The sequence below is a fragment of the Aythya marila genome, assembly GCF_965140915.1.
Source record: "Aythya marila genome assembly, chromosome: 1".
NCBI classification, from domain to species: Eukaryota; Metazoa; Chordata; class Aves; order Anseriformes; family Anatidae; genus Aythya; species Aythya marila.
The window spans coordinates 137,464,034-137,483,437 of NC_139042.1; the positions used below are offsets into that span (position 1 = coordinate 137,464,034).

The following is a 19,404-nucleotide window of genomic DNA, read 5'->3' on the forward strand; positions in this document are numbered from 1 at the left end:
ATAATTAGATCCTCACAAAGCTGCATCAGCTTTACTATGTCTTCAGGGCATACATTATGGCTAAAACAAGTTCTATTCACCAGCATTGTTTGCAACAGTTTCTGCATATAACATAAAGCCTGAAAATGATATCTAGATGCATTGGTCCATCCAGGCCTTTCTATATTGCTCCACTTCAAATTTGAAATACTCCAGATTCTCTATCCCCTTGTATCTCTATCCTCTGTATATTGCACAGAAAAAAAAAAAAAAAACATCAAGGTTACTCGAGATCCCATCAAAACACAAACAGGTGTTCTGCATGCAGATACTAACATACTTATTTCAAGAAACAGTGCGATAAGCATTTCCCTGATCTGAGACAAGCAACCTAGAAGTTCACTCAACTATTACAGCAAACTTACTGGTAATGGGGACGTTCTGTTCTGGTCAATCCAGACACTATCAGTATCTCCTCAATAATTCAATTTTCGTATTTTTCCAACATAATTTCCTTACAATATTACACATAACGTAGACTTTACATTTTCAGCTTGTATTTATGCATAAGTATTTAATTCATGTTTCCAGTCAATTTATAGATTAAACATACTAGGAGCACTTCAGAATTCTACAAAGCATAAGGCTCTCTGTGAAACACAGCATGAGGAACTGTTATCTGTTTAAAAAATAATTAATAAAAAAAATAAAAAAAGACACCAAGACAGTAAGCCACCCATTATATGACAATTCTCTTTGCAAACGTCTGACTACTTCCAATATGCTTAAAGCTAAGCATATTATAGAAACATTCACATACAGTTATCTAAACTCATAATCACTTAAAGTGCTGTCAAAGAATACTCCTTTTATTCAGTGACAAATACACTAATACAACGCAAAAACAAATGTGCTTTATTATCAATTAAAAAGCTACTGAAAGCTACTGTTCCACTTACTGTGCCACATCAGATACAGCTGGCAGTGGTGACTCTTCTGTTATAAGGTCAATGTCATCAGTGAAGCTGTTGGCTCGTGACATTTCTTGGATGTTCCCTTCTAAACGTCTTTTCACTGCACAAATAAATCAAAGAGATCATAATACATTAGGGTGACAACATATACAAACTATTTCCCTTATGATATTGTACAGTAATTTAGAGAAATAGTCCTAATATGTCACATGGCTGTTTTTGGTCAGAATCACTGAAATCAATGCTTAACATATGCCATACAAAAATACATAAGTGCACATATACAGTTCAAATACACAGGAACCTCTTACAAAACAACCTTTTCTTCTTGAGAGCTACCTACTTGTAAGCAGAAATTCACCTTATCTATAACTTTAATGTGGACATGCCAATAGATGGAAATATTCAGACTTTCACTACTGCAGTTAATATCACCTGATATGTATTGTTAAATTTCTCTAAAATCCTTCTTTAAACTTACTGTTTTCATCATATAACTGCATTATGTATTGAGTACTTTATTTGATCCCTGTATTCATCCCTGTTCAAAAATTCTCACAGGCTAAAGCCTCAGGTGTTTGAACTCAGGAAACTCAGCAGGGTAGCTACAATGGATAACAAAGATGGTACTGCCCCTTTGAACATACTGCTTAAGTTCAACGCAGAGGAAAGCTACAAATTTCACTACATACTAAGAATATATACAATAACCAACAAATGAAGGATTTCACTCAGACTGTAAAAGTGCAACTAGCCTTGTAAGTCATGAAAAACAATTGTTTTAAAAAGTTTGAGCAAATACTCGTCTCCATGAAGTACAGGTCCGAGTTCACAGAATGGCCGAGGTTGGAATGGACATCTGAAGATCATCTAGTCCAACCCCTTGCTGAGCAGGATCATCTAGAGCACACTGTGCAGGATGGCATCCAGGTGGGTTTTGAATATGTCCAGAGAAGGAGACTCCACAACTTCTCTGGGCAACCTGTCCCAGAGCTCTGTCACCCTCACAATAAATAAGTGCCCTCTCATACTCAGCCGCAACCTCCTATGCTTCAGTTTGCGCCCACTGCCTCTCGTCATTTCACTGGATACCACTGAAAAAAATCTGGTTCCATCCTCCTGATCTCTTCCCTTCAGCTATCTATATACATTGATGAGGTCTCCCTTTAGTCTTCTCTTTTCCAGGCTGAACAGGCCCGGTTTTCTCAGCCTGTCCTCATATGACAGATGCTCCAGTCCTCTAATCATCTCAGAATTCCTCTGAACTTGCGCCAGTAGCTCCATGTCCCTCTTGTACCAGGGAGCCCAGAGCTGGACACAATACTCCAGGTGAGGCCTCACCAGGGCTAAGCAAAGGGGGATGATCACTCCCTTGACCTGCCGGCAACACTCTTCCAAATGCACCCCAGGATACCGTTGACCTTCTTGGCCACAAGGGCACATTGCTGGCCCATGGTCAGCTTGCTGTCCAACAGAACTCCCAGGCCCCTCTCTGCATAGCTACTCTCCAGCAGGTCAGCCCCCAGCTCCCAGCCTGCACTGGTGCTTGGGGTGATTCCTCCCTAGGTGCAGGACCCTGCATTTGCCCTTGTTGAACTTCATGAGGTTCCTCTCAGCCTATCCCACCAGCCTGGCGAGGTGCCTCTGAATGGCAGCACAGCCCTCCAGGGTATCAGCCACTCCTCCCAACTTTGTGTCCAAACTTGCTGAGGGTGCACTCTGTTCCAGGTTGTTGATGAATAAGTTGAACAAGACCAGACCCAGTACCGACCCCTGGGGGACAGCGCTAACTACAGGCCCCCAGCTAGACTCTGTGGCACCGAGCTCAACACTCTGAGCACTGCCATCCAGCCAGTTCTCAATCCACCTCACCATCCACTCATCTAGGCCACACTTCCTGAGTGAGTCTACCAGGATTCTATGGGAAACCGTATCAAAAGCCTTGCTGAAGTCAAGGTAGACCACAGACACCACTCTCCCCTCATCTACCCATCTCATCATTCAAGGGCATCAGATTGGTTAAGTATGATTTGCCCTTGGTGAATCCATGCTGACTACTCCTGAGCACCTTCTTATCCTCCACATGCTTGGAAATGACCACTAGGATGAGCTGCTCCATCACCTTTCCAGGGATGGAGGTGAGGCTGACTAGTTGTCTGGGTCCTCCTTCTTGCCCTTTTGAAGACTGACATGACATTGGCTTTCTACCAGGCCCCAGACACCTCTCCTATTATCCACAACCTTTCAAAGATGACAGAGAGTGGCCTAGCAATAACATTAGCCAGCTCCCTTAGCACCCATGGGTGTATGCCATCGGGACCCATGGATTTGTGGATATCAGGTTTGCTTAGCTGATCTCTGACCTGACCCTCTTCGACCAAGAGCATGTGCTCTTTTCTCCAGACTTCCTCTCTTTGTCTCCAAGGTCTGAAATTTTCATTTATTTATTTATTTATTCATTTATTAAGTTTTCCCCAGTCTTCTTTTTTCTACTGATGTATTTGAAGAAGCCCTTCTTGTCCTTGAAATCTCTTGCCAGATTTAATTCCAAATGGGTCTTGGCCTTCCTCGTAGGAACATACTTCCCTCCTTGGCCTTTCCTGCATACTCTGACAGTGTCCCTATATTCCTCCCAAGTGGCCTACCCATTTTCCTACATGCTGGAAACTTCCTTCTTCTGTCTGAGCTTTTCCACGAGCTCCCTGCCCATCCATGCAGGTCTCCTGCACTCTTTGCTTGCCTTCTTACCATATGGGATGCACCAATCTTGAGTTTGGGAGAATTGATGCTTAAATATTGACCAGCTGTCTTGGACACCCCTTCCTTCTAGGTCCTTTATCCATGGTATTCTTCCAAGTAGATCCCTGAAGAGGCCAAAGTTTGTTCTCCTGAAGCCCAGGATCGCAATCCACCATTTATTCCACTATCAGTTGGAAGTGTCCATGTCTCAACACACTGCTGTCCACAATGTGCATCCACGGTTCTTAAAGAAAACTGATTGTTCAACTGTTTACATTTGCTTGCTAATTCCTTCTATGAGAGGCATTCAGTACTACGTTGGCTTTTTGCCCCATAACTTGATATTTATAGGAAGAGAGATATGACAGTAGTATGCCAGTACTGAATCCCACACTTTCTCCTCATTCTGTGCTGAGCACTACAAAGCAGCTGTGCTCTTACTTCACGGGTCACCTGGAGCCCCTTCTTCTTTGACTGTATACCTGCAGTCATGTGGCAAATATAGTCCTGTGCTTAATGGTCTCAGCTGGTGCTTGGTAATCTTCAATCACAGCAAGCTTTTGTTCCCTCTTTACATAGGGGACATACACAGGCAAATTTTCTGTTTGATGAAGACTTTACTATGATCATCTATGAAAGTCTCACCCCACAGATATTGCACATATGTTTCATTCCTACGATCATTTTGAAAAAGACAATGCTTTGGGCTGTGATTATATACTTGATACAACAGAAGCTCTGTAGTGTATACTCCATACCTCGTTTCATTAGTTGAATGGAAGACGTCCACTTTGCTCCATAAAACTAAGTATTTGTGTCATGTCACAGACATTCTCTCTCTGCCTACCCCCTTCCCCACCCTCCCACCATGCTCCCAACACAGATCTGTGGGCATAATAATTTTTTTGCATGTTTGGTTACAAAATAGATTTATCTCAAAAACCTTCCCCTAGCATCCACAAATACTAACAGAAAGAAGAGCTTTTCATAGAAGTGCTATTCCTGAACAGCAAGTTCAAGCAGAAATCACAGCTCTGATTCTATTAACATTTGTACTGTGATATTAGAAGATTTCCCACTACTCTCAGAAACACTTGACTCAGGTTGGAGTCTGTTCAGGTTCATGTTTTGTTTAGTATTAAGCCGCTATAAGACAATATGGGTTTTATCTTTGTAATCCTAATAATAAGATCTACTTAATACTAAATACTTTTATGCTTTTACCACCCCTTAATTATGTGTTCCTGCTTAAAATATTAACCTGTTAATAATGTTTTCTGATCCACACATCCAAACATCAGAATCAATTGTAAATGCAAGTATCATATCCCTTGTTCTAAATATTCTTCTGTCTTTAAGGTGACTGGCAGAGTCATAAGCAGTTACCTTATCTGAAACTTTATTTCTGGAAACAACTCATTTTCTGAAGTAATTGTCACATTCCCTGAGTGAACTTCCAAAAGTCATTTAAACAGCAATGTTCAATCATAAATCAAAATTCCCTGAATTGCACAAAAAGGAATGAAAACATTTTTTGAATGTCAAGAAGCCATGAGCTTCTGAGCAATGAAGTAATTCATAATAATCATTCATGATAATGTTTTCATTTTGAGGAAACATGGAGCATTAAAATACATTCAACACATGGCAGTGATGTTTTCCAGAAATAAAATCCAAAGTTATAAGGTCCAGCTACTACATATGGTAAGGCTGTAACAGCTGCAAACCAAGCCAGAACAACTACATCTTCCCTCTCTACATTTATTTTAATAAGCTTTCCTTTTCCAGGCTGACTTTATGGGAAATGAATCCTGTTTTTCTGTTGTAGAAAAGCAGGGAAGTGAAGCAAAAAAATATGGAGGAAAGAAGAGAAGCCATCTTTCCTTTCTGCACCCTATTTATGACATGAAAAAGCTGTACCTACTCAGTTACAAGATTTATAATATTTTCTGAGCATGAACAGTTGTAAACAGCGAGTTGAAAATACAAAATAGAATATCTACAACCATACAAGGAACATCACAGACATGGGAATCCATAAAACAAAACAACTCAAATGGAACAGCAAAAAACGTAAGCCTCATACACTTCTCTATTTTTATTTAATGCTATTTCCTAAAATGGTGAGAACATAATAAACACACCCAAATGTAACCCAGAGATTTTTGCAATGCCACTTAGCTTTATCTAAACTAAGATCCTTGTCTATCAAATCATCTTTTTGTTTGTTTGTTTGTTTGTTTGTTTGTTTTTGTTTTGTTTTGATACCTCAACCACTCTGTAGGCTTTAATAAAACTTTTCTTTACTAACAATTTCAAATGAAATATTAAAATAAAGAAACAATTTGATCTGTAAATAAAGCTACATATTTAGCAATGGAAAACAAAGCTTATCAGCTTCTTTACAGTGAGATCAAATGTCTAGATATTTTTTTTCTTTCAAGAGCCTAAAACCAGTTTTCTGGTACAACAGACATTCAGTACAGTTTAATTTCTTAAATTGCATATGCACTTGCAAAAGAAGTTTCATTGTTTTCTTAAATTATTTCCACAGTAGTTATCAGTTTAAAAGAAAATGTGCATAGCATACACTATGGATGACATAGCTCTAAGAAAAAAAAAAAAAAAAAAGAAAACTTCTTAATTTTTGCTCACTCAGTGAGCAAAATTCACTGCCTAAATCAGAAAGCTCTAATTTCTTAACAGTCAATGGAGGAAGAGAAAAAGAGGCCTCTCTGAAAAATGACTGTCAGTCCAGTCTCTGAGATCTGCATTAAATTTATAATGCATGTATCTTAATTCTACATGCATGCTATATAGGTTCAACCCAGACTAAAAGTTGACCCTGCCAGTCAACTATTTAACAACTTTCAGATCTGAAGTTGTACTGTTAAATCATTCTCTTTCCTAACACCAGGCTCTCCTACTCTATATAATGAATGTCTAAGACATGAATGTGATCTGTTTAATTTATATGTAAGGCTGTACATTGACAGAAAATGCATGGGGTTACTATACTTCCTCCATCCACAGGGACAAACTACCTGTGATATTGCAGCATTGTTCCTTGTCTTCTTTCCTGCAGAAAGAACTCTTATCACCTCACTGCCTGAAAATTGCCATTTTTAAAGCTGTGTAGAGAGCAAACTAGTTTTGGACCTAGACCAAAACATTTCCAAATTTTTACTTTCCACATAAAACAAGAAACTGAATGGTTTATGAAAGACAAGGGGTCTATAAATGTCTGGCACCTGACTACCAGCCTGCCTTTGCAAATAAAAGATTTCAATCTGCTATTATTTTTCAGTTCAGCAGTCAAATGGTGTCCAGGTTTATCTGAGCAGTCACTTTGGAAGAATACAGCAAAATATACCATTAGCATAGATGGAATCATTTCATTATGTAAATTATATTGTGAGACCTTTTCTTCATTATTACTGTGAAACTAATGTGTCAGGAGTGTACTCATTACTAGCCTAAATAAGAAAGAGCAATTTTTATTTTAGCTTTTCATATGAAATGTTCAAAATCTTGGCATTGAATGTAGGATTTTAAATCCTGAGTACTCAAATGTAAGCCATCTGAAAATATCAAATACTAAGATTGTCCCATACACAGCTCAGATAGCTACAAGTACTCACTACAATTAAAAATAAATAAAAAAAAAAGGCACAGTATGTCCCCAATTTTAGACATCTAAATTTATTTTCAGTAGAGACAATGTTCTCCCTGAATTTGATTTTGCTGACTGAAAGCCTGTAGAATCAGACCACAATGAATAAAACATCTATTATAAAGTGGAAGAGAAATAAAGGACTAACTCATAAAGTGAACTAATGAATAAGAATAGATTCATATTTGCTACAAATTGCTAAGCATATGCCAAAAGTGCCATGCATTATCGCTCCTGTACTTAGTTACATGTTTGGCTGCAAGTGTTTTAGATAAATGCCAACATCTGGTTTCCTGTGTATCTGATTTAAAACAATCAGCACTCAAAATACACTAATGCTGACTATATTTGTTTTACATTCTTCTGTTTAGATAAGCCTGTAGGCCAAATTGCATACTGACTTACACTCCAGGGAACCATGATCACTCATTACATGTCTAATGGGACAACACAGAGATGCAAATGAGTGCCAACACAATTCAAAATCACAAATGCATGTAGTACTGGAAAACACGCAGACAGAAAACACTGAAACATGTTCAAACGCATATGAAGATGCTATTATCTACCTGACTGCCTGAACATCCTTGTAAGACCTAACAAACAAGGATGCAACATATTCACACACACACAAGCAAAATCATTTTCTATAATACCATAAATATTGGACTACTTTAGAAAAAGTACATTCAGCACAAAATCATTATTTTTTTTTCAATTGAACATATTAGTCTGGAACATTTAGTGAGGTATTTTTATATGAAAAAAAAAACTTGCAGAACAGGTGAATGTCCATACTACTGAACCTGTGTAATGTTTGGCATTAACTGACAAGCAGGTTTGTTGATAGATTCAGAAAAGTGGTCAGTGACCAATTGCACAAAGAGTTGTAAGTACCTCCTCATACTCAGATATGACCTGTCAGAAGAGAATCAGAGATTAATGGAGCATAGAAGCATGCAGAATTGGTGCCACTGTATCTGTTCAGACAGCGAGCTGTGATTTCCATTGCGCTCAGTTCAGTCCCCTTCAAAGCAGTAATTTAACAAAGGATTTTCCCTGGCCAATTTAATCTGAACACACTAATAGATTTATTTGTTTTTTTTTTTTATTATTATTGATTAAACATCTAACAATTGTGTTGCTAAGGAAGAGCTACTAATCCAGCAATTTTGAATTCTACCTTTCTGGTTCTGTCATGCCTAGGACTGTTTTTTGGTTCTCTTCACAGGAATGACCTGCAACAGAAACCTAGAGGAAGCTGTTTTTAATATCTTCTCAGAAAGTTGTTCCAAAAAAAAGTGTCAGATGTTCTTTTTTGAAATGGCTCTAAATGCAGCTATCTGTGAATGAGCTGAAGTCATTCCACTGTCATCATTTCGTCACACTGCATGTTGGCAAATAATATACATACTATATGACTAGATATGTGGTTCAATTGCCTGGATGTTTCCCTTCAGCCTCCTGCCTTTCTCAGGAGAAAGCACGTGGCAGTTCAGCAGTACATACAAGTCTGCCAGCCAAATACCTTTTCCCATGGCTATGCATAACTTGCTCTTATGGCCTCCAATTGCTACATCAAAATTCACCTGTAAGGACTTTTGTCCTCTAACTTACTGAGCTGACTGGACTAAAAGGGCCCAACAACAAAGCTGTCGGAGTACAGTAGGTCTATGCTGAACCCCAAAGGACTTTTCCATTATCAAGAGACAAAATATTTCTGTGGATGAATTATTTCTTAATCTTCAGATTAAGATACAGAGACTATACCCATCACATGTAGCTAGCTCTTTCTAGGTTGCTATGAGGACATAAAACTAAATGCTGACTCTTTTTTTTTTTTTTTTTTTTTTTTTTTTGCTTCAACACCTCTTCTCTCTTGGGTTCTGTTCATGAAAATTGTAAGTAATGCCTTTTTTTTTTTTTCTTTTAATGAAAACTATTTCTCCTAAAGAGAAAAAAAGCAGGCTTTGTAACTCAAATGAATGTGATTCATATGGATGGTGATAATGGCTAAGACTGAGCAAAGAGGATGCAGGAAACAGAGTTTCCTGATTAGAAGCTGGGCTGAGGGAGGAGAAGCATTCAGAGACACACAGTGAATTACACAGAGGATACAGCTTAGCTATTAATTTTCCACATAGCAGATTGCCCCATCTGAATAAAATCAATTTTATGAACAAGAAATACCTACATCAGTTTTCAAAGAGAGTAGATTTCCTTGTTTCCTATCAGGACTCTCAAGAGCGTTTGCACAAAGTTCTTCTGTTTCTCCCTCTTTGCAAACCTACTAGCTTAATGCTATATAGTCTTGCATTAAACATCTCAAAAACTAGGCAAATGCACGGAACAGCTCCAATTCTGTCACGGTGGTTTATGTTTGCCATTAACACTTGGTAGCTGAAACACCACAGACTTAGTTGCTGACATCTGTCAGCAGCAAGCTACTTCTCGTGCATATATAAAACCCAAAAGCTACCACAAGTGGTCCAAGAGGAATATGGACTGGGTACTTTTAGGAAACCATCTAACGAGGAAAATTGTATTTAAATGTCCAGAAAACATTTCTCGGTATTCTACAGCAGAGTGCTTTGACCCATTTCAACTTTGAGAAGTATTTCTTCTCCTAGCTGAAACAGCAGTCATGTTTTTTGGTGTTTATTATTATTATTATTATTGTTTTGTGTTTTAAAACAAACACACACACAGTTATCTCGGACAATCATTGTGTCCACAGAGGTTTGAACACATTTTCAGAGCTGGAAATGACATATATGTTCAGAGATCAGCAATCATGATTAAATTCAAATCACCTATGCTAACGCATCTGACTTACTAAGGCTACTAATATTACTGAACTACTAGTTCAGTTATTCTGGAGAACAAAATAAAGTAAGAGCAGTCTGTGAAAATAAAACAAAAATAGCTTTGAAAGTGATCCTTCTACAACAACTTTTTTTTTTTTTTTTTTTTTAAGATTAAAAGACAAGAAGAATTGACTGTAAAATGCAACAATTAACAGCCAGTGAAATGTAATTTGGCAGCATGTTAACTCTGCAGGGAGAGCCCTTAACACATACAAACTCTTAGAATTACACATAGGGAACATATCATGAAATATAAATAGAGTTACTTTCCATTATGGGATTCAGAACTGCCATTATAGTAAAAATGTTTATTTTAAAAAGGAAGTACAGTTTTAGTGTAGCTATTAAAGAAAATAAACCAGTCTGAAAACGTTTTTATTTTTCATGACTGTTAATGGTCAAAGCACACAAATTGCAGCGACGGTAATATTGGAAACATCTTCGAATTTTTGTCAATGTTTTGACTCACAAGAAAACAAAACCCAATTATTGTAATTGCAGAGAAATATACCAACCATTTCCTGGTCTAATGCAGTTCTTTGCAACACACAATTAAAACTTCCCATTAACTAGCAGTTAGTCATGAATTCAAGAAACACAACATTTTTACCAATCTGCTTATTCTGTACTGACTAGAAAAATGGTGATATGGCTGTTCTAAATCTTAAAGCAAGCTCAGAAAAAAAAAAATTCTTAGATACTGACTGCAGTAGATTTTAATGGTTTTGAATTAAATCTCCAGTTGTGCTTATGCTGTATATTGCACATGAAAAGAAGAAACGGTATTTTATGAATACTCCCTTTCTATCTCAAAATACATTTGTTCTGAATACATAACTGCTAAATGTTGCATGTGAAGACATATTACAGTAGTAAATTGTTGTTAGTAAAATTCTAAATTGGAAATATAAAAAAGACATTTTAAATGGGCATTATTATGCGTACCCAATGCTATCGAAGTTTTGAAAGACATTTCTAGATCATAGAAATTGTATGGTAACAGCTTATAAGCACAAACAAAACTCTCATGATATATTATCTTTATAAAAACGTTGTAAACCAACCTAAAACATTTACTTTAATACTAAATTCATGCCATGTATTCATGTATTTCAGCTCAGTATGCACATTCACTATTAATACATACTTTATTCCCACTTTTTCCACATTGCTTATGAGGAATTGCTATTAGGAGTTATTTAGAATGTTCTAAGTTCTACTTAAATTTATTTTAATTACAAATAAGCTACCGAGCTTTTCCTGACACACACACACACACACCAAAAAAAAAAAAAAAAAAAAAAAAAGACTTGAACCTATTTTTGAGACTCAAATGATTAGCTTTAAGAGGACCCAGCATAGTAAGTTAGCATAGTATTCTACACTTTTTTAATAGCAACCAAAAATCAACACGGGAATAATTATATCTAAGGTATACAACTCTACAGTTGACACATGCTCCCAGTCAGAGGCATAAAGTTTTTCTGTACTGACGACATTGTGGAAACTTTTCAATTTGCATCCTGTAGCTCTTAAGACTCAGGGTCTCCTCTGGCAACAGGCCATCATTTTTGCCTGAAAATCACAATGACAATGAGAACTGCACTGAAAGATGTAATGAGACACACAGATCTATTGCAGTCACCTTCCTCTCCTGCAGAGGACTTGCAGGCAAAAGAATGAAAAACCTCACTCTATGAAATACACCTTGCACTTTCCAGTTTGACTGACCCACTCTCCTAATGGAGAAAAGAATGTCCCCCTTGAAAAAGTATGCAATGAAGCCCTGAAAAACAGAGAACTGAAATATAGATGCCTATGCTGACACTGTAGGACTTTAGGGTGTCAGTACATTAAGAACCAGATGCAGATTCTACCAGTACCAAATAGAAATCCAGATGAAAGATGACTTTAAGGAGTGACTTGAATTGTTAATTTTATTTATTTTTTAATAAACTAGCGAATATTTTTTTTTAGGTAAAATATGAAAAGACTGCAAAAGACTGAAGTTTATAAAATAATATCTGGAAAATGTTTTCATTAGAAATGTTCTATTTTACATAGTATCTTTGAAAACTAACTTTCATCCTGAAAGAAGATCAAATACTTGACAGTTTCACTACCTTAATGGGTTCTTCCCAAACCACTTTGGCTTGGCTTTTGTCCTGGTTTTAGTTAGAACAGAATTAATTTTCTTCCTAGTAGCTGGTGGAATGCTGTGTTTTGGCTTAGGATGAGAAGAGTGCTGATAACACCCCGATGTTTTAATTGTTGCAGAGCAGTGCTTACACCAAGCCAAGGACACCTCAGACTTTTGCTCTGTCCTGCCAACAGGCAGACTGGGGGTGCAGTAAGAGCTGGGAGGGGACAAACCCAGGACAGGTGACCCGAACTAGCCAAAGGGGTATTCCATACCATCTGACGTCATGCTAAACAATATATAGGGGTGGCTAGCCGGGGGGAGGGGGCCGGACTGCTCGGGGTTAAGCTGGGCATCGGTCAGCGGGTGGTGAGCAATTGCATTGTGCATCACTTGTTTGTACATATTATTATTACTTTCCTATTATCACCATTGTAACATTATTATTATTATTGTTATTATTATTTTGTTATTATTATTTTCCTGTCTTATTAAACTGTCTTTATCTCAACTCACGGGCTTCACTTTCCATTTCTCTCCCCCATCCCAGAGAGGGAGGGGGGAGGGTGAGCGAACGGCTGCGTGGTGTTTAGCTGCCAGCTGGGTTAAACCACGACAGCTTTCTACACAGTAGATTTCACAAACTTTTGCTGTTGCCTAAGCATTCAGAAGGATCTTTCTTCGATATAAGCATTATAGCTTGCTTATGTCCAGTGGATAGAGCACAACTGACTTGGATATGTAACCTGAGCATGGTTGCTAATTCCTCACCATAGAGAGGCTTTTGAAGACAAAATATTGTTCTATTTTGTTCCAAAAAAAATAATAGTTCTACTGTCTTGGAATAGAACAGATAATATTGCCTCAACCTTTGCCTTGGTCAAACACTAGAAATACAGGCTACAATAAGAATATTTATAAGAATTTGAGTGTTCATTCATCAGTGACTTGAGATGTAGCCCATTTTGCTCCATCTGTTAAATCTAGGCAAACTAGATTACTTGCATATATCCTTATGTTAAATAAAGAAATAAATAACATTAAAAAAAAAGATAAGCGTAGGGGTTGAAGGACCTAATGGTCATTCAAATGCAAAGATACACATGCCATCTTGGAATGATTTGCACTTTTGGATAACTGCTACAATTTACAAAACAGCTGCTTTTCCTAACATCAAAACACAGATGAGGAAAAACTGTATTACGCCGTACCTTGCATATTAATGTATTAAGTTTACATGGCAAGGATATGGTAGCGGGGTTTCTGCAGGGGTGGCATCTGTGAGAAGAGCCCAGAAGCTGCCCCTTGTCAGATCAGAGCCAGATTCAGCCAGCTCCAAAAGGGATGCACTGCTAGCCAGAGTTGAGCCAATAAGCTATGTTGGTTGCACCTCTCCGGGAGTAGATTTAAGAAAGTGAAAAAAACACTGTACAACAACAGCTGGGAGAGCAAGAAGTGAGCAACAGCCTTGCAGATACCAAGGTCAGTGCAGAAGGAGGGCAGGAGGTGCTCCAGGCACCGGAGAAGAAGTTCCCCTGTGGCCTGTGGAGAGGCCCCTGGTGGCGCAGGCTGTCCCCCTGCAGCCCATGGGTCCCACACAGAGCAGATCTCTACGCTGCAGCCCATGGAGGAGCCCCTGGTGGAGCAGGTGAATGTGACCTAGAGGAGGCTATGGTCCATGGAGAGCCCCCACAAAAGCAGACTTTTCCAGAGCTGTAGCCTGTGGAGAGGAGCCCATGCAGGTGCAGATGATCTTTCAGGACGCTGCCCATGGGGACCCATGTTGGAGCAGTTTGCTCCTAAGGGATGGACCTCATAGTACAAACCCATACTGGAGCAGTTCTTGAAGAGCTAGCTGCTTGGAGGAAGGACATAGAAGAGGGTAGATGGGTGGGGAGGTAGTTTTAGTTTGTTTTTATTTTCTCACTGCATTAGCTTGTTAGAAATATGTAATCAATTACATTAATCTTCCTATGCTGACCCTGTTTTGCCTGTGATGGTAATTACTGAGTGATCTCCCTGTCCTTATCTCAGCCCTTGAGCGCTTTTCATTGTATTTTCTCCCCTTTTCCCTCTGACGAGGAGGAGCAAAAGGGCTGTTGTGGTTGAGCCCAGCTGAGCAAAACCACCACACCTTGTCTCCAACAGAAGTGAAGAGCGGATGCGCAAAGACAAGCCAAGTATATAGTGTTAGCTTTACAGAAACATCCAGTGGTCTACAGCTGTGAGCCTGTGTTGGGTCTGTCTGAGCTGGAGTCACCTTTTCCCTGCAGCAGCCCACACACTGCTGTGCTCTGCACTCATAGCTGGAACAGCACTGATATCACTCAAGTGTTGTGTCTATTGCTGCATAGTGCTGGCACAGCATCAGGACTCCTTCCAAGCCCCCAAGAGCCAGCAGGCTGAGGGTGGGCAAGTGATGGGGAGGGGACATCGCCAGGGCAGCTGACCTAAACCAACCAAAGGGATATTCCATAACACCTGATGTCACACTCAGCAATAAAAAGGGGGCCTCTCGTGGGGGAGGGGGCTGTTCCTCCTGAACAACCACTACGCGTTTTGAGGCCCTGCTTCCCAGGATGTGGCTGAACATCGCTCGTTGATGGGAAGTAGAGAATAATGTTTTTTTTCTCTCTCTGTGCTTCTGCATGGACTTATTGTTTCTTTTGTTTCTTTTTCTCCCCATTCCCTTTCCCTTTAATTAAACCTTTCTTATCTCAAACCTCGAGTTCTCTGTGTTGTATTTTCTCCCCCTTCCTGTTTGAGGAGAGGGGGAGTGAGAGAGCGGTTGTGGTGGAGCTCGGCTGCCCACCTGAGTAAAACCACCACAGGGCCTTTCCAAGCCTGAGGTGTTATACAAGAGTATTTGCTGTGTTTTCCTCAGTAAACTTGTTCACATAGAGTTGAGGATATGTTAAAATGAATGTCCACACTAATCTTACTATAGATCTGAAATCATACTTGCCTAGTGATTGGGAAATTGGTGCACTAGCCTCAAACACTGTTGATGTTGCTACAGGGAAAAACGCCATACTAGTGAATCCATATGTCAAAATCCTAGAAAAGGATGTTATAAGTAAAAGGAATTTTATCCCAATAAATCCTCTGAAAAAGGTATTGCAGAGTCTGGGAACAACAGTGAAGGTGTAGGCCAAGACGCAAATCCTTTCTTTCAGGAAGATGAAGTGAAGACTCTTGGATTATGACTGTAGCGCATTAAGACCTAAGATTTTCACTGCCATTTGCAGTCTTGGCATCATGAAGGCTCCCAGAAAGCTTTTAGAATTTTGCTTTCAGACCAGTAGAGAGAAGTTAACATCTCGTTCCTCATCTCTGCCTTCTTATTCATTGGTGCTTCTTGTACTGTTACTTACTCATACTATGCACTACCTATGCTTTTCTGTTAAGAAACCCCCACCCCAAACCTCAGCAAAACTTATCCCTTATGAATAGAGTTTTAAACTAGAAGTCCTTTAGGGTTTTCATATCCAGTTTTTGATATGATCCTTCTTCCATTTGAAGAATAGATTTAACATAGAATCATTAAGGTTGGAAAAGACCTCCAAGATCATCTGGTCCAACCATCCCCCTACCACCAATGTCACCCACTATCCATGTCCTTTAGCACCACATCCAACCTTTAAATTAGGTTGAAGTCATAAAGAAAATATTTGGCTACTTTGTTCACAGTGCTGACTGTTTCTTGCTTTGCAAAATTCTAGTATTAGGTTTGCTAGAAGCACCTCCTGATGCACCTGTTTCTGAAGCACCTGCTTCTTTTATACCCAGATCTGTCCACCACTCTCATCTAATATTGCAAGGTATTCACAAAAATCTTAACCCTTTCCTGGTTCTTAGAAATTGGCATCAGTCAAGAACAACACATATAGTCACTTGCAGTCTAAGGTTAAATGAGAGCTGGCAGCATGGAGACAAAATTCAGCAATTTTATTTACCCTGGAGTAGTTGTTCAGATGCAAAGGCAACTGCTTAAATGAGATAATTGAAATCAAAGACAGCCTTTCTGTGACAATTCATTCTTTTTTCATGGCTAAGAACCTGATTCCCTTGGAAAGAGTCTCATGAAAAAAGCCACATTTCAGCAATTGAGATGGTACACATCTGCACCCATGGAGGAGGATGCACAAAGCTAAGAAGTCCCATCTCCCTGCAGAATAGTTTATTCAGATGGCTGGAAAAGACAGTAAGATAAACACTGGAAAATCCCTCAGACAATTTTGTCGTTCTCTCATGTGGGCAAGAGTAACACGACCTGGCTGCAGCACAGACTAAATGAGGGGGAGGAGACAGAAGACTATAGAGTTGTGTGACTGCTTCTTATAAAATAGTAAGACATGATGGTCTATTCAGTGGATGATATGGAGACTGAAGGAAGCAAAAAAGGAGAGCATTAGAGGTTTCCTTACTACTAAGGAGATTATAAATTAAATGCTTTAAAATCAAACAACAAACTTGCCCAAATTCTTCTTTTTCAGAAAGTATTACTGACACACAGATTTTATAGACACCAACCTAAATTAGCCTGCTGTCTGAGAGGTTCAAGTATTTTCCCCCTCTGGCTGTTTTCACTCCAGCCAACCCATGTCTGAGTTTGACATCTACTAATGGATTTGTTTATTTATTTAGCAAAGAAAATCATTATTCCTTTAAGAAGACTTAAGTAGAAGATAACTAAGAGAAATAGAGAATCTTTACCAGCCAGAATGATCCCCTTGTAAAAACCATCGTTACTTTACCAAAGTTGATATTAAGTTTAGCTGATAGAGATCTTTCATATAACATATGAATAGGCTTACTGTTTTATGAATGCAATTTTACCTTACTAGAAACGGTGCAACCTTAGAACATGCAGAGATACCATTTTTCTCCAGCAAGGGAAGAGTCCTTTTTAACACTGACTGACTTTTTATTATGCTAAGACAAGTTTGCATGTACTTTTGCATACACTTTCTGAAGTATAGGGCTGTCTAAATTAATCTCGGTAAATCTGCTGGGCCCCTGTGTACACCAAAATATAGTGCTTGCTCCCTCTCTCAAACAAGGTTATAGGAACATCAACCACTCAGACCTTCATATAAACAGCAACAGAAACTTGTAGACTTCTATGTAGGGCTGCTGACACACTTGCTTCATGATGGTTCACTCAGCACAAACTATTCTAGGATAGATTCAGGTCAACCTGACCTGAAATGGATCTTAGTTGAGTTAATACAACCAGGTCTAGAGTATCCCATTGCCATGGTCTGATTCACCCCATTAAAAAGAATGAAAAAAAGCCACTGGCAACAAATACTGGCATTATGCAGCTTAGAATTTTTTTTTTTTTTTTCTAGAAACTGGAGTCAAGTTCTGAGGAGTCAGCATAATATAATACTTAAAGGAACACAAATAGATCCAAAAGGTCAGAACAGGGTCGCAGTTTATGTACCCATGAGTCAGATTCAGGACCACGTTATATGCAAGCCAGAATTCCTGGAATTAGTTATCAGAATTGTATTATAGATGTAATAATTCCCATAATTCACATTATTCAGAAATGGAAAGTTATTATTTTTTAATTATTTTTTTTTTAAGTTCATGCCAACTCCATACAATTCTCCTGCTGGTGATACCACACAGTGCAGACCATAGGAAGACTGAAATGGATGAAACCCAGAAATGTTTTCTCTTTGATGATGGATTGCCACTGCTGGAAGATAATTAATGCTGATTACAAAGACTACAATTCAAAAAGCCATCACTGATACCCATGGTTTTGCATTTCCAAGCTTGGTACTTTGCTGCTGTATTGGGTAGCACTGATCACATCTCTATTGTTTCATTTGCCGAGGCAATCGGCTCCGGGGCAGGCACGTTCTTCAGCGGAGCAGGGGATCGGGACAGGCAGGGCTTTTTTCCCGGCACCGACGCCACTCCAGGCAGCCCGCGTAAGAGAGGCTGACGAGGCGTAGGCGGAGCCGGCAGCCCCCCCTCCCCGGCCGTTCAAAAGCCGCCCCTGGGGAGCGCGGCGACCTGGACGGGCAAACAGGGCGGGGCGTGGTAGTTAGTGCAGGCAGGGCGAGCAGGGAGGGCAGAGCGATCCCCCCGCCCATAAGAACAACTCTGACGGCTGTCTACCACTAGCTAGGGCGTAATGGTCTACAGTAGGAAGAGAGCTCTCTAGAAAGTCTGTAACCACCCAGACTGACTGCCCGCTCAGCAATGTGGCAGTTCAGGTCTCTGGATGCAGGGAGTGCCTGAGCCTGTTGCTGCCTTCTGAGGGACACCGTGTGTGTGAGGTGTGAACGGGTGGATAGCCTGGTCTGCCTGGTAGCAGGGCTCAAGGAGGAGGTGGAGAGGTTGAGGGATATCAGGGAGTGCGAGTGGGAAATAGACTGGTGGAGCGACTCCCTGCAGGGCCTGAAGGAGAGGTACCGGGGTGAGACTCCCCAAATGGGGGTGGACCCCCTGCCCTGTGGCTGTTGGGCAGAGGGAGGGGACCTAGGAGTTGAGGAGGAATGGAGACAGGTCCCTGCTTGACCTCGCAGGCAACACCCGCCCCTACTGGGAAAATGTTGAGGTGCTTGATGCCTTCTTTGCCTCAGTCTTTAGCAGCAAGAGCAGTTGTGCTCTGGATACCCAGCATCCTGAGCTGGTAGAAGGGGATGGGGAGCAGATTGGGGCCCTCATAATCCACCAGGAAATGGTTGGTGACCTGCTACAGCACTTGGATGTATGCAAGTTGATGGGGCCAGATGGGATCCACCTGAGGATACTGAGAGAACTGGAGTAGGAGCTGGCCAAGCTGCTTTCCATCATTTATCGGCAGTCCTGGCTATCAGGGGAGGTCCCAGTCAACTGGTGGCTAGCAAACATGACGCCCATCTACAAGAAGTGCTGGAGGGTAGACCTGGGGAACTACAGGCCTGTCAGTTTGACCTCAGAGCCAGGGAAGCTCATGGAGCAGATTATCTTCAGTGTCATCACATGGCACTTGCAGGGCAAGCAGGTGATCAGGCCCAGTCAGCGTGG

The 19,404-nt window shown here is 40.0% G+C and overlaps 1 protein-coding gene across 19 annotated transcripts in view; it reads right to left on the reverse strand.

Annotated features, from left to right (window-relative positions):
- Positions 1-19,404, reverse strand: part of LOC309884532 (potassium voltage-gated channel subfamily KQT member 1-like) — a 527,319-nt gene that overhangs the window by 417,748 nt on the left and 90,167 nt on the right. For all 19 annotated transcript variants that reach the window (XR_014318640.1, XM_082773603.1, XM_082773607.1 and 16 more), the window contains one exon: positions 939-1,053. Coding sequence is in view for 18 of the 19 variants with exons in the window: in XM_082773603.1 (XP_082629729.1) it covers positions 939-1,053 (115 nt within the window). In the remaining variant the exon portion in view is untranslated. The remainder of the gene's footprint in view (positions 1-938; positions 1,054-19,404) is intronic.